Genomic DNA, 11,864 nt, shown 5'->3' on the forward strand with positions numbered 1-11,864 from the left:
AGTTGTTCTTAGCACTTCCCTGGTGTGGATGTCCAGTGGCTAAAACTCTGAGCTCTAATGCAGGGGGCCCGGGTTCCATCCCTGGTCAGGCACCTAGATCCCACATGCTGCAACCAAAGCTCTTGTGTGCTGCAAGTAAGACCATGGCGCAGCCAAATAAATAAATATTCAGAGTCTCAAATTTGGAAGAGATTTGAGACACCCTCCAGTGCATCCCTATAGGTAATGTCTGGGGAGTACTTTCCCCTCCCACACCATATGTACAAACACCACCCTCTACCCCATGGGCAAATGATTGCCAGTGACTGTGTATCCATTCGAGTTACACTACTCCAGTGATCAGAAGAACACTCTTCTTTTTGGTCATAGCAGTGCCATTGACTGAAGACAGGTGCAAGGAGAGGAAGAGGAGAGAGACAGGCTGCAGATTTTCCCTTAAGGGCTGGAAGCAGTCCTGTCCTACTCCGCAGCCTCCCAGAAGACACTGAGGGTGGCCAGACTGCTGGAGACGCCAGAGAGCAGCACATGTGCTACCTGGGGGCTCATCCTCCCAGGTCAGCGAGACCACGGATCCCTGGGGCTACAGTGTTCCTGGGAGGACTCCCCAGCTGTGGGCTTTGAAGCATCGTGGGGAGCCTTTGGCAGATTGGTTGGTGTGGGAGAGGGGAAGGGTTAAGAGAACAAATAATCAAAAACTTAGAACTGGGGGAACTGGGAGTGCAGTGAAACCAATGGAGTTTGGAGACTTGTAGTTATATAACTGTGGAAGGTCTTTGGTTGAATCTCACTCTTACGTCAGAGCCTCTTCGTCATTTATCTGTCTCTAGTTTAGAATCCTACACTAGGAAATGGAACAATCCTTAGAGACCATCTAGTTCGAGCTTTTCTTTTACACAAATGCAGAAAATGAGGCCAGAGGGCTAGAAGGGGCAGACGGCAGATCACAGTGAATCACTGGTGGAGCCCAAACGCCTACCTCCTAACCCCAGTCCCTTTGGAGCCTTAGAGCTGAAAGGACCACAAAATCCTTTCCCTAATCAGAGAGAAGAGATGACTGAGCACAGGCTCCTCCTATCTCCACCTCAGTTTCCCCCATAAAGGCTGAGCCCTGAAGTGAATAGTGGCAGCTGGTAGCATCTGCTTTCTTGGCAATTCATTCAAGGCTGTGCTGAGGACAAGAACTTGCAAGAGAGCTAGGTGAGGAAGCAGAGGTGGGGCTGGCGACAGTGGGGAGCCTGGTAGGGAGTTTAGGGTGGAGGAGAGGCCAGAGAGATGTGTCCTCTTGTGCGGGATTGTGGACTCGCCTCTGCCCTCCAGCATCTGCCCTGCCTGGACCCTTCCTTCATTCGGACTGAATCACAGGCCGCAGGTATGGGCACGTGATAGCCAGGGCTACTCTGCACAACCTTACTGCCCCACATTCTCTTCACCCCTGCACCTCTGCTCATCTCTTTTCTTAAAATAATTTAAAGACTTTCCGAGGGCTACACAAATAGATGAATGTGAGTATGACACCCAAGCATGTATTTTCCCCTAATGGTCTATTTCGCCCCATCATTCTGATCCTCCCATAATTAGATGCCTTCCAAGCCCAGGGTCTACCTGCAGTAAGACCCCCAGGGTACAAAAAAGATGGGGGTGTTCATCTGTGGGAGGTTCCTGTAAGAATCCTGACCTGCCACCTCCCACACTGTGCCCCATCCTAACCTCGACTCCAGCAAGGTTATAGGAATGACCCCCACATGGGGGCTCCCCAACCGGGGTGGGGCTTTGTCCTTCGGTGCTCACTGAGATTGCCTGGTGTGGTTGGGGCTACTCTGGGGCCACTTGCATTTGTTTCTTATTGTGGGAGGGTTTTAATGGTTTCTTCCTTGATTAGATAGAGATGAGGATACATGTGTTAGCTGTCCTGCTGAAGGGAAAGGCATGTATGCCCTTGGTGGGTCTCCTGGCTTTAACACTACCCTTGGGTTGACTGGTGGTGCATACCACCACGTGCTAGGGACCCTGCAGGAGACAGTAAGGTCAGGGTCATGAGACCAGGTTGGTTGGACTCTTGGCCGAGTTAACATGCAATCTGGGTCCTTGCTGCTCTACTGACAAGTACAGTAGCAACTGCCCTGTAGCATTGAAATTACTCTCAGAATTTGGATTCTTTCACAATGGGAGGGGTTTGCACTGGTGTGAATTGTAGAGGATGTTGCAGCTAGGAGTGTGGTCCTTGTACACCATGTAATATCTGACTAGAGCTCGCTGCTGCATGCTAGGCCTGAGAAGTTCCTCTGGTATTGCCTTCTCACGGAGTCCGTCAAACATCCTCAGATCCTCCAAGCCAGAGTGGACTGTTTTTTCATCATATTCTGTCATTCCTAGACCTGAGCTCAGGAGCAGAGGTGTGACAGGTGGAGCCACACAGGGCTGGATTAAACATTAACGCAGCTGCCACCATTACCCCAAGCGAGCTGCAAAGCTAGCTGGTAGCCCCAGCTAAGGAGCTGGTGACCAGTGACCATGGCTCCCTTTGCCCAGGTCTTGGCTGAACTGGGCAGCTTTGGTCACTTCCACGTGCAGCTGCTGATACTGCTGAGTGTGCCCAGCTTCCTGACCGCCTTCTACATGTTCACCCAGGTCTTCATGGTCCTGGACGAGGCCCACTATTGTTCAGTGGCCTGTTTCAGGAACCAGACTCTGAACCTGAGCACGGCTGAGCAGCTGGCCCTGAGCTTGCCCCTGGAGGCTGCAGGCAGTCCCGAGCTCTGCCTCATGTTCCAGTTGCCCCCGATGGTGCCAGCCTGGAGTGCGTCCTCAGCCACAGCTTCAGTGAGACACAGCTTTGCGAGGCTGGGTCTATCCCAAAGGCAGGCCCTTGTCTGTAGAGAATGAGGTAAGGCCGTGCGTCAGTCTGACTTTCTAAGTGTTTTGAGTCAGTCAGCTGCTCTGCCTGCCACTCTGCCCTCAGTCTCAGGTGTGACTGCCTCTGAAGCTGCCCCTTCGCCCCAGGCCTGAATGACCATTGTCATGCCTGTTTTGCTTTCTGTCCTCTGCCTGTCAGCCCATCTAACTCTCCATCCATTCCCTTTGTCTGGAATATTTGTCCATCTGTCCATTCATCTCTCTGTTTTTATCTGTCCCTTCGCATGTCTGCCCCATGGCCTTCTTTCCTGCCACTCCTGTCCAGCTGTTCTCATGCCTTTCTCTGTCCAAGGTTTGCATCTGCCTTCCCATTTGCCTTTGTCTTTCAGCCACCCGCTGTGTGTCTGCCCACCTACCTGTCTTCTTATTTAACTAATCTTGCAGTCCTACCCCTTCCCTGCCCACTCGTCTACTTTCCTGCTTGCTTGCCTTGGACTCCCTGCCTCCAGCCTTTCTCTCTAAATCTCTTCCTGCCTGCCTGCCTCTGAGATGCTGGAGGCCATGCGGAACTCTAGGACTTGTCCTGCACATACCTGAGCAATTGCTTGTGCTAACTCTGTTCTCAGGAGGGGCCCCAGCAGAACAGTAGAAAGACTTTCCCACTCCAGCCACCTCAGAGCAAGAAGGGTTGCTTCCCAGACAGTAGGGCGGAGCACAGAATAGGGAGATGACTTGACAGGGGCAGCACACATGCTTCACAGTGGACCTGGGACTCTCGTTCAGGGCACCCAGCAGCCTGAGGGTATGTCCTCCTGCCTTCTTCCTGATCCTCCCGCTCAGTCCACCCACAGCGGGAGTAGGTCACCTTGAACTCTGCTAGCCCTGGATCTAGCCCAGCCTGGGTTTGTCTGATCCTCAGTGCCCCTTCCTTCATCTCCCCGGTGTAGATGGTAGATCTGATCTTCATCATCCTTAAGACGCTGTATCTACCTCTCCAGGTGCTCATAAACTCGCTGCCCATCTAGCCAAGTGTCACCATCCTTATAGCTCAGACAGACTTCCAGAGTGCTCAGAGCCAACCCTAGCTCTTGTTCACAGCCTTTGCTGGACTGTTCATGGAATTATTATCCAACCAACAGCTCCTGAGTTCTCAATATGTGAGGCACAGTCAGAACAGAGGCACCCTGTTCACCTCTGAGAAGACCTGGACTCCTAGTACAGGGACAAAGGCTCAATAAACTCTGAGGCTAGAATTTGCTTCTTCCTGGGGAGAGAATGGGCAGGCAGCTCCCTGAAGCAGTTGGTGTGTGAGCTGGGTGCCCAGGGACCAGAAGAAGGTTAATAGGGAAAAGGAGAAAGCCTTCGTAGGCAGAGAATAGAAAAAGAAAGGCCTGGTAACAGGAAGAAAGTGATGGGTCAGGAACTTGGTTTGCCTGGGCCAGGGGTGGGCAGGTTTTATGGGACGAAAGGGATGTTCTCAAGGACTAAGGGCCTCTCTCTCCTCTCTCCTCTTTGCTGATCCTGATGTTGGACCTTGGCCCTCTGGCCCTTCCCTGACATGCTTCCACGGACCCACCCTCCCAAGGACTGCAACTCCCACGTGAATGTATGCTTTTGGTACTTTGTGCCCCGAACTACTTGACAACCCCAAACTGGGTTCCAGAGTGGAGCTACCTTGTGTGAGGTGTCCATCCTGGCTTCCAGTCTACAAGCAGGGGTAGAAGCTACACTACAAGCTACGCTGACTCTGGGGGCTTATCTGACCTGATATCCCAAGTTTCATTTATAACCAGCAGCTTCACATGCAAAGTGAAATACAGATAATCCAGATTTGAGAAGAAAAAAAAAAAAAAAAAACATTTCCTTATAAGCTGTGTGCTCGTGAATGACAGAGTACATTTCTCCTTCTCAGCCTACCTGTCCAACGTTTCCTGGGTGCCCATCCTTGGTAAAAGAGAAAATGACTCCCAGCCCTGTCCACACAAACCTCTAAACACAGAGGTCACTGGACCATCAGTGAATAGCAAAAACAGTGTGGTCTGTCCTGGAACCACAGAAGGAAGGCTTGCAGAGCAGAGAGAATAGCCATTTCTAGGGTCTGGAGCATGAAAGCGCCTGGCCTGTGTGAGCAATGCTCACATACAAAGAGGACTGGGAAAAGACAAGAGCCAACTCTTAAAGAGTCTCCGATACCAGTGCTAAGGAATTGGGACTTTCTTCCAGTGGGAGCCATTGATGGTTTGGAAGAGTGGAAGTGAGACTTCCACTGTTGTGATGGGTTGTGCTCCAAGAAATGGAGTGGGATTCTGCAGTCCACCGTGGCAGGCCCCAGACAGAACTGTCCACCGTAGACATTAGGGCTGGGGAGGTTGACACCTGGTGTCCCAAGTTGGAGCCCTGTTCGTCTCTTTTCCATCTGCAACATGACATCAGCACATGAACTGGGGTTGGTCTTGGCTCCTCTCCAAGCCTCTCTCTTCTGCGAAACAGGGAATAATAAGCCTACATGGGAGTTAGATAATTTGATAAGATAGGATTAATGAATGGTGTCCACTGAGCAGAGGAGGCAGCCTTGGTGGAGTCCCATGGCTTGGCACTCACGTCTTCAGAGCATGAAGGCCCCTTGTATCCGAGATGCCTATGTCACCAGCTGTGTGCTTCATGGGCCTCACGAAGCTGTGTTAGTACAGCCTCAGCTGAACTGACTTAGCTCAGCCACTTTGCTACCTATATTGTACGTGTTAATTCCTTTTATCCTATCCGGTGGTACTAAGGAATCTGTTTCATCTTCATTTGTACATGGGAAACCCAAGACAGCAGCAGATCAGCTAACAAAGTCACACAGAATGACTCAGCAGACCTTTATTCATAAATTTTTATTTTAAACAATATCTAACTACGAGGCAATCTGTGGTGGCTGGACAAAAAAGCAAACAGGATAGAACTGGGCGGAACAACAAGTTCCAAGTACCCGGTCCTGCCACACTTCATTCTCGGGAGCAATCCATTCATCATTTGATGATCACTTAAAGCTCTTACAGAATTAACAGTTGTCCTTCAGGACAGATGTAGGAGCAAAATACTATCTCCTGGACTGGTTGATTTTGGGCTAAAGATTAGGTAACTCATGGAGATTGGCTTCTCAGCTAATTGAAGGTATTGATTGGTTCCTTCTTCCATTCATTCACGCATCCTTTCACTCAGGAAACATTACCTTAGCTTTCCCTTAGTTTCACTCCCTGTCCAGGGCAGCGAAGATGTCTGAACTCACTGCCATCCAGCTGTCCAACTCGAGGACCTAGGACTAGCTGCTGAACCTATATATAGTAAGTCAAGGATTATTGCTAGAATTACGTGAGATAATGCGTGTGAAACATTTGGCATAGTACCCAATCCAGAGTAAGCACTCAGCAAGCATTAATATTGTGAAGTTGTGTCCGTGAGCTCTGGAGGAGACCTCACCTGTCATGATCCCCCTGCGCACACTTGAGGATGGAGCTGAGAGGTGTGCAGGGGGCACAGAACTTCCTTGAGGGGCACACAGACGGGTCAGTCACATGCACTGTTGTGTGTGCGCATGCAGTGGACGTGTGTGCAAATGTGTATGGACACCCATGTGTTCTTCACATGGATTTCCAATCTGTCTGTCAGGTTCTGTGAGTCTCCATGTGGGTTGTCTCTCCTCCCATCGCCATGTGTGTATGTGTGTACAGGCTTCATGTTCCTGCATCCTAATCTCTTTCCTCAGGGGATGTGTGAAGGCTTCTTAGGATTCTGATTGCCTGAGAATGATGGGAGTTTCAGGCGGGTTTTTCAGTTCGTTGGGAAAAGTCTAAAAGGCCCAAGCAGGTCAGAGGGGTGCTGTGGTTACAGGGAAGAAGCCCCATTTGTCAGGAAGAAGCAGTTAGTGACCGTCAGGGGTTCCCAAACTGTGCATCCATGGTGGGTCAATAATTTTATATGGTATCTCCAGGCCAAAAAACATACCTGGAAGTTTCATCTAATAAGTAATTTGATCCAAACAACTTAAGAAGAGGGACTTCCCTGGCGGTCCAGTGATTACGACTCTGCACTTCCAATTTGATCCTTGGTTGAAGAACTAAGATGCCTCATGCCATGCAGTGGGGTAAACAAACAAACAAACAAAAACCACCAACAGCAAAAATAGAAACAAAACTTAAGAATTTATATACTAACAACTCAGTGGCTGTTTAAAAAAAAATACACAAATCAAAAGAAAACATTTAAATTTCATCCTCAAGTCAGTACAGTTACTTCCTAATAGGATATATTGGGAACCACATTTCGCAGTCCTTGAACCCTGTGAGTTTCACATGGTTTTTGCTTTTCCCACAGCACTTGCCAAAAACACAACTTCACACAGATCACTGAAAAGAATTGCGTGAACCATCTGGAGCTGGTAGTTTGATATGAAACAGATGTTGACTGTCACTGTATTTCCTCTTACACTTCTAAGTATTGTGTCGTGCACTCTGAGTTCACAAAGCTGGTGCCCTGGGGTACCTTGATACACAGTTTGGGAACCTGCCCCACTTCTGTCCTGAGAGGTTTGTCATGCATGGGCTAGCTGATAAAAGGACTTGCCTTAGCTACCCCTGAGCTCACATCTGCCTGTGTCTACCTCATTTTAACATCGTCTATGGTCGGAAGCATCTGATGGAAACCTCCCAGTCGGTGTATGTGGCTGGGCTCCTCATTGGGGCGCTCATCTTCGGGCCCCTCTGCAACTGGTAAGGACCTTGACCAGTTCCCCCAACCCAGCATGCTCTTGGATTCCTGGCCCAGGGTCTAGTTCTCCCCAGGGCCCCTCTCACCAGTCTCCACGTAAGGCCCTGTCCACCTGCAATGGGACTCCCAGCTGGGGCCATGCACCCTCCCACAGACAGAGCGCCCAGGAAAGGGCTTGGAGCTGGGTCTCCCTCTTTCCCCTTAGACAGATTCACTCCTCGACCTGCCCCTTTGCAACCCCAGGATTGGCCACAAGGCCACTCTCTTGGTGCAGCTGCTTCTCTTCGCCATCCTTGGCATGAGCACAGCCTTCGTGCCCAGCTTTGAGCTCTACATGGTCCTGTGCTTTTCTGTGGCCACAGCTGTCACTGGATATACCTTCAGCAATGTCACCCTACGTGAGTATCTGGGCCCTGAAGCCAGCAGCTGCAGAGCAAGGCCATGGGGCCTGTGTGGCCACGCTCCCACACTGCCTGGGGGGCCCAGTCAGCTCCGTGCACCTAATGTGATGGCACTGGCACGCCCTGAACTGGACCAGGACCACAGACCCTGACCTGGTGGCATTTCATGATGGCAAGGAGTGATAGGGTGGGGTCCAGCCCAGCTTCAGCCTCTGCCTGCTTCCAGTTACAGAGTGGGTGGGGCCCTCGTGGAGGATCCAGGCTGTGGTCCTAGCACAGCGCACCTTCTCCTTGGGGCAGATGGCTCTTGCAGGACTTGCCTACGGCGTCCAGAACTGGAGACTCTTCCAGATTGCTGTCACTGCACCTGTCTTTCTGCTCTTCTGCTTCTGGTGAGGAGATATTTCCCAGGCAAACTACCTCTTGGCTGGTGGTACATGCAGAGAGGTGTCTGGAGAGGGAGGCTGTGAGGCCTGTGGGGTGTGTGCGTGCTAAGACAGAGGGGAAGTTCAGGCCCCAAGGTCACAGCTATTCCTGACCCACAGGGCCCTGCCAGAATCTGTACGGTGGCTCCTTACCTGGAGGAAGGGAGAGGAGGCCAAACAGTGATCCAGAAAGTGGCCTTGGTCAACAGCCGCAAACTCCCCTCCAAGATCCTGAGCCAGGTACTTGCAGCACTGGGCCAGCCCTGCCTGATGAGACCACACAGACCGGCCTGCCTGGCCCCTCACTCTGCACATCCCTCCCAGCTGGCCCCAGAGAAGACCAGCCCTGCAGGGAATGCCCTAGATCTGTTCCAACACCCCCAGCTCCGGAAAGAGACCCTGATTCTCTTCTACATCTGGTGAGTGGACTCAGGGCCCACAGCCCTCCCTGAGGCCTAAACTAAAGGGCTGCCATGTCTCTGGGGGAGGTGGCTGTCTGGGTACCACTGGGTCTCTTGCTGGCTGTGCTTCTGTCTCCTGTTGTGACTCCTGGCCAAGGCAGTCTCTCTTTCTGAGTGTGATGGGGTCTCATCACCTGGCACTGAGAGAGACTCTTGAACTCTGCAGGTTTGTGGACAGCCTGGTGTTCTATGGTCTGGGCCTCAAGGTGGGGCACTTTGGCCTGAATATCTACCTGACACAGTTAACTTTGGAGCAGTCGAGGTGCCTGCCTGCTACTGAAGCATCTTTATAATGGAATGGGTGGGCCGCAGGTAGAGTCAGTTGGGGACCCTGGTTCTGGGTGGCCTCACGTGTATCACCATCATCTTCGTCCCAGCAGATAACAGGGCCTCTGCCCACACCCCCTCTGCTACCAAGACCCTTTATTTCCTTTTCAGGAGTGAGGGCTTCTCTGGGGCTTGGGTGCACAAGGGGTGAGGAGTTTGGGAGGGCAGGGACAGGGCCCAGGAGGTGGGCTGGCCACTCTTCCTGTGGCTGACGGGCAGCCTCCACCAGATCTGCCTGTGGTGGTCACTGTGCTGGCTCTGGTGGGGAAGTTTGCCTTGGCGGCTAGATTTACCATCTTCTACGTGGACTCTGCTGAGCTCTTCCCCACTGTCATCAGGTAAGGGCAGCTGGTGCAACCCTGGCTCCTCTGCTCCCGAGACCCTCATTTTGACCATCCCTCCTCTGCCCTCCCTGGTGTTTCCCACAGAACTTACAGGACTGGCTCTGGGGCAGCAGGGCTGGATGCAGTCCAGGGCTGGATGAGGTCAGGGGAGTGCAGAGGAGGGCAGTGGAGAGCAGATACACCAGGGGCCATAGCCTGGCCTTGTCAGGACTAAATACGGTGTGAGTCCAGGTTTGATGAATGGCTCAGAAGGAAGTCTGCAGTGGGAGTGGGGGGTGGTCAGGAGGTGAAGCCTTTGATCAGAGACTGGATAGCAGGAATGCAGCTGGCAAACAGAAGGCCTGGGGGTGGGGGAAGCAGGCCACATTGTAGGACAAGGAGAAGTGCAGGTTGATGGGGCGGGAAGGCTGGGTGGGCTTGAGGAAGCCTGGGGACCGTGCATGTCTGGGGACACCACATGAGACATGGGGGCTTCCCAAGGACGTCAGCTGGGGTGGAACTGTGGGAGGAGCTGGGGTAGACCCAGGGGAGGCCGGGTCCGCTCAGCTTCTGCTGGCCTTCCCACAGGCAGACGGGCATGGGGATGGTGGGCATCTTTTCAAGGATCAGGGGCATCCTCATGCCACTCATGATCCTGCTGGGCGAGTATCATGTGTCCCTCTTCGTGCTCATCTATGGCAGCCTCCCCATTGGGGCTGGCTTACTCTGTGCCCTGCTGACAGAGACACGTGGCCAGACCTTGAAGGACACCATCAATGACCTGGAGCAAGAATCCTGACCACAGTGAGGTACTTGCTGTCTCTGAAGCCCAGGACCTCATATCAGTGGCCCCTCTTCCAGAAGGCCAGGTCTCTACTTTACCACTGTCCATTGTTGCAGAGGGAGCCCTCATGATTCCCATACTTTGGGGAGGAGGTGGCGAGGAATGGAAACAGTTCCTAGATAGCCAATGATGACCTTCTGCTTCCTCCAGCTCTCTGAAGGCAGTGCTTTCAGAAAAGGATTTGGAGGCCTTGGGAAGTATTTCCAGCCCAGGGGTAGCCTTTAGAGCAGCACTTAGCTCTGTAACTGTGTCTCCAAAGCTAGACCCGCAGCAGCAGAGAGCTGCCTAAACACTCCCCTGTAAATAGCTGGACCTGTGAGCACCACCAGCCTTGCTAGTGGAGGCAGTACCCTGTGAGCTGGCCCCAGAGCCAGCCACCCACTGCCTGGCCCAATCTCAGAAGCATCCTAGGTGGGCCTTCCTCCTTTCAAACCATGCTCATCCCCAAAACCCCACCCCCAGTACCCTGTTCTGAATTAGAGTCTTGGGTGTGTCTTGGGTTTAACTTGTTCTCTGACACTCTTTGGGGATATGGCTCCTCAGATCCCCTCCATCTGGGATTCCCCCTGTCCTGAAAACACAGTCAAGCCCAGAACAGGACAGCCGAGTATGGCCTCTCCCAACCCTTGAAATCATGGACCCATCCAGGCAGGTGGACAAAGGGAAGTTTGCAGTTCCTCCAGTGGCTGGACCAGGCCTGAATGGATAAGGTGGGACCCACAAGACATTTGATCTGCTGAGAGGAGACTGATTTAGTCAGAATCAAAGCTTCAGGGTTGCCTTCTCTTCAGAGATTCTCCTTCACCTGCCGTTCACTCAGGACCAGTGGCGGGGAGAGGCAGGACATATCCCTCTCTAGGCCCCCCTTTCCTTTCATCCTCTGCTGCTCTGGCTCTTGCAGGGCCCGTGCAGGGTAAGGGAAGGGGGCAGAAGGCTTCTTACTTGGTGGCCACTAGTGTTGGTTCTTTTGGGACTTGCAGTGAGTAATCATCAGTCAGTGGCCCTGGGAGGCTCCTAAAATTAGGCTTTCTTCACGAATATTCAGAGGTTCTCAGTGATCACCCCAGGACCTCTGCGTTGCTCCTTAGTATGAACAAAGTGCTGGCAAATGACTCCTTGGAACCCTACTTCATCTCCTGCCCCTCCCTGTGGACCCCCACATTGTATCTCTTGGGCTGGCCTCCCTTACAAGACAGTCCAACTAGCACAATCATAGCAGCACATTAGCCCAACTGTCCGCCTTCTTTCTGCTTGCACCCCAAGAGCTGGTCACAGCTAGAGAGCATCATACTGGCGGCTCTCTTCTCTGAATCCACAGTCAGCAGTACTTCCTGAGTCTTTAGCAGCACCTTGTATTCCTACCAGCTTTTCAAGTCAGCTTGTTTTCCGATTCTCACTGGTGGCTATTTCTCAGGTCCACTCTGCTTGTCTCCCTTCCTCTTACCCCCTACCAGATAGCTTCTCATCCTCCTCTCAGAGAA

General features: G+C 52.2%; 1 protein-coding gene across 1 annotated transcript; it reads left to right on the forward strand.

Moving 5' to 3' along the window:
• Positions 1 to 563: 563 nt before the first annotated feature.
• SLC22A13 (solute carrier family 22 member 13) lies at positions 564 to 10,672 on the forward strand. Its single transcript, XM_003587621.6, is given in 14 exon segments — positions 564 to 2,779; positions 2,782 to 2,845; positions 7,271 to 7,276; positions 7,464 to 7,604; positions 7,846 to 8,000; positions 8,230 to 8,395; positions 8,549 to 8,607; positions 8,610 to 8,668; positions 8,753 to 8,847; positions 9,056 to 9,132; positions 9,135 to 9,259; positions 9,436 to 9,554; positions 10,128 to 10,343; positions 10,534 to 10,672. Coding segments are annotated over 14 exon segments (1,689 nt in total). The 5' UTR covers positions 564 to 2,511.
• Positions 10,673 to 11,864: the final 1,192 nt, after the last annotated feature.

Source organism: Bos taurus, chromosome 22 (genome assembly GCF_002263795.3).
Source record: "Bos taurus isolate L1 Dominette 01449 registration number 42190680 breed Hereford chromosome 22, ARS-UCD2.0, whole genome shotgun sequence".
Lineage (NCBI taxonomy): Eukaryota > Metazoa > Chordata > Mammalia > Artiodactyla > Bovidae > Bos > Bos taurus.